The following is a 2,817-nucleotide window of genomic DNA, read 5'->3' on the forward strand; positions in this document are numbered from 1 at the left end:
ATGGGGGGGGCGACGCAGGCCGATATCTGCGTGCTTGTTATATCGAGCCGCACCGGCGAGTTCGAGACGGGCTTCGAGAAGGGCGGCCAGACGAGGGAGCACGCGATGCTGGTGCGCACCTGCGGCGTGAAGCAGATGGTTTGCGTTATCAATAAGATGGACGAGTGTGGGTGGAATAAAGACCGGTACGACGAAATTCTTGGAAAGCTGCGCCCCTTTCTGCGGCAGAACGGCTACGATGATGAGAAGGCGAAGAATCTCGTCTTCATCCCCATCGCCGGTCTCACCGGTGACAATCTCATCAAAAAACCGGCGGACGGTGTCTGCCCTTGGTACAACGGCCCAACGTTAATGAACTTCATCGACAACCTCGTGCTGCCCGAGACAAAAAGCGAGAATGATGTCCTCTGCATCCCTTTAGTCGGCGCGTACAAGGACGAGGGGCGCGTGTATGTGTACGGCAAGGTCGAGTCCGGCTCTATTGCGGTGGGCGAGAAGATACAGATCCTCCCCACCAAGTTGGAGGCGATTGTCGAGGGCGTCTCTATCGAGTCGACGGAATTCGAGAAGTGCTATCCCGGCGACAACGTGCATCTGCGAGTGCGTGGTGTGGACGAGAGCGACGTTCATGCTGGCTATGTTGCCACGTCAGTTCCAACGTCATTGCGGTCAGTTGAATACTTCCAGGCACGTGTGGTGATTCTTGACGTGAAGAACATCATCTGCGCTGGCTCGCGCGTCATGCTTCACGCCCACGCCGCGCAGGAGGAGGCATCGTTCCACAAGTTGCTGGCGAAGGTCGACAAGAAGACGGGAGAGGTAGTACAGAAGGACCCGTCCCACGTGAAGGCTGGTGATGTGGTGATTGCCCGCATGGAGTTGGAACGCCCACTGGTGCTGGAGCCGCACAAGGACTTCGACAAGATGGGCCGCTTTATGCTGCGTGAGGACGGCAAGACAATTGCGATTGGCCTCGTGATGAAACTCTACGAATCGACAAAGGATTCGCTTGCCAAGTCGGGCAAGGCATAAAAGAAGTGAAAGAAGGCGAAAAAGTCAGAAATGACACAAAAAAAAAGAAAAAAAAAAACAGAATGAAAAGAGAAGAGATGGACGAAAGGGAAGAAGAAAAAGAAGGAGACCAAACAAAAAAAAAATGGATGAGTGCAGATGGAGTGAATGTGGGGGATGGAACTATGTACTACCCCCATGTTTCACCTATTGCTCTGCTCTTCCCTCACCCTGTACGGTTTCTTTTTCTTCTCGTTCGGATTCTCCACGTTTTAAGTGCCACTTGGTTTCCCCTAAAGGGCCGTTTGTTTTCCCCGCGAGAGGCGCATGAGATGAAATGCGGAATATGCCATGGAGATCGGTGGGTGGACTGTTGCGGCAGGTGTTAAGGCTTTCCTTCCTGGCTTCATTCCCTGCTGCTGCGCGGTATGGCCGCGGAGACTCGTTGACATCATCCTGTTTTCATGTTTACTTTATTTCTCTTTGTTCTCGTTTTTCTTTTTCTTTTTGCTCTCTCCGTGTGTGTGTGTGTGTGTGCATTGCTTGCCCCTGACCAAGCAGCAAGAGGGATGTCGCTCCAGGCTGTTCTTCGCAGGGCAGCGCCGCTGCGGCACGTCACTCCGCTTCGCCACGGCGGCGGGGCGGCGGTGCTCATCGGTGCGCGTGGCATCAGCTGGAACCCTGCCAAGTGGGGTAGCGGTGACCCCATTGGGCGTGAGTCGCACCGGAACATCGAGGAAGAGCTGCCAGAGGTCTTCGCGCAGCAGCCGCTTGAAGTGGACGACTTCATTCGCCCTGAGCGCAGTGTCTTTGAACGACTCGAGGACTTCTGGGACTGGATCGTCAGCTTCATGCAGCCTGTTGAGAAACAGATGGAGATCATGCGTAGTCTGCGGCACGACGGCCTCCTAGGGTACGACTTTGGCACTTGGGGCCACGTGTTTTTCTTTTACGGCGTCGTCATGCGTCTGTGCACGCTGCTTCCCTCACTCTACAGCCACCGGAACGCGCTGCGGATGGGTTACATCGGGCCGCAGATATCGGAAATCACCAGCAGCCAAAACCGTGCCAAGAACGATCGCACACTTAGCACCGCCGAGAAGCGGGTGATAAAGGACGGCTACAATCGCATGAAGTATGCGCTGATGAAGAAGCATGGGTGCGCACAGTGGAAGAGCTTTCTCACAATGATTACTGCGCCTATTACAATGTCCGCCTTCTTTTCCATCCGTCGCCTCGCTGTGTACGAGACGGATTTGGAGAGGGCACCATTCCTCTGGGTGAAGGACTTGACAATGCCGGACCCGACGTACGGGCTGCCGCTAATCTGTGCGGGGATGTTCCTGATGAACTTTGAACTCAACCAGCAGATGCAGCGCGGCGGTCGCAGCTCCAGTGGCATTTACCTCCGCTGGGGGATGCGTGCGGGGTCTCTCGTTGGCGTTTACATGTTCGCATCGCAGCCCTCTGCCATGTTTGCGTACTGGATTGGGTTATCAACAGCGGGCCTGCTGCAGCCGCTGCTGCTGCGGTGGCAGCCGTTCCGTGACCTCTTCCACTTCCCCGACCCACCACAAGCGGCGAAATCGCAAATCATAGCGGAGGTGAATGGTCCGTCGATAATGGAGCGGCTGTTCGCCTCGAAGGAGGAGAAGACGCGACGCGACGCGGAGCGGCAGGCTCAGCGCGAAGAGCGCAACAAGAAGAAATTTGAGAAAATTGACGACTACGATGACGTCATCTTTGCTGAGGACGACAACGCGAGCAAGACAAAAAGGAGGCGCTAGCTAGCGGAAGGGAGAAGAC

The 2,817-nt window shown here is 55.4% G+C and overlaps 2 protein-coding genes across 2 annotated transcripts; both read left to right on the top strand.

The window, feature by feature from the left end:
• On the top strand, positions 1 to 1,032 carry DQ04_15651000 (eukaryotic release factor 3; the record flags this gene model as incomplete). The annotated part of the gene is made up of 1 exon (XM_009317346.1): positions 1 to 1,032. The coding sequence occupies one exon, from the start codon at positions 1 to 3 to the stop codon at positions 1,030 to 1,032; it is 1,032 nt and encodes a 343-aa protein (XP_009315621.1).
• A 548-nt stretch (positions 1,033 to 1,580) lies between these two features.
• Positions 1,581 to 2,798, top strand: DQ04_15651010 (preprotein translocase subunit YidC; the record flags this gene model as incomplete). The annotated part of the gene is made up of 1 exon (XM_009317347.1): positions 1,581 to 2,798. One exon carries the CDS (start codon positions 1,581 to 1,583, stop codon positions 2,796 to 2,798), a length of 1,218 nt encoding a protein of 405 aa, XP_009315622.1.
• Between the last annotated feature and the right edge of the window lie 19 nt (positions 2,799 to 2,817).

Source organism: Trypanosoma grayi (assembly GCF_000691245.1).
Source record: "Trypanosoma grayi strain ANR4 Tgr_1565_V1, whole genome shotgun sequence".
Classification (NCBI taxonomy): Eukaryota; Euglenozoa; class Kinetoplastea; order Trypanosomatida; family Trypanosomatidae; genus Trypanosoma; species Trypanosoma grayi.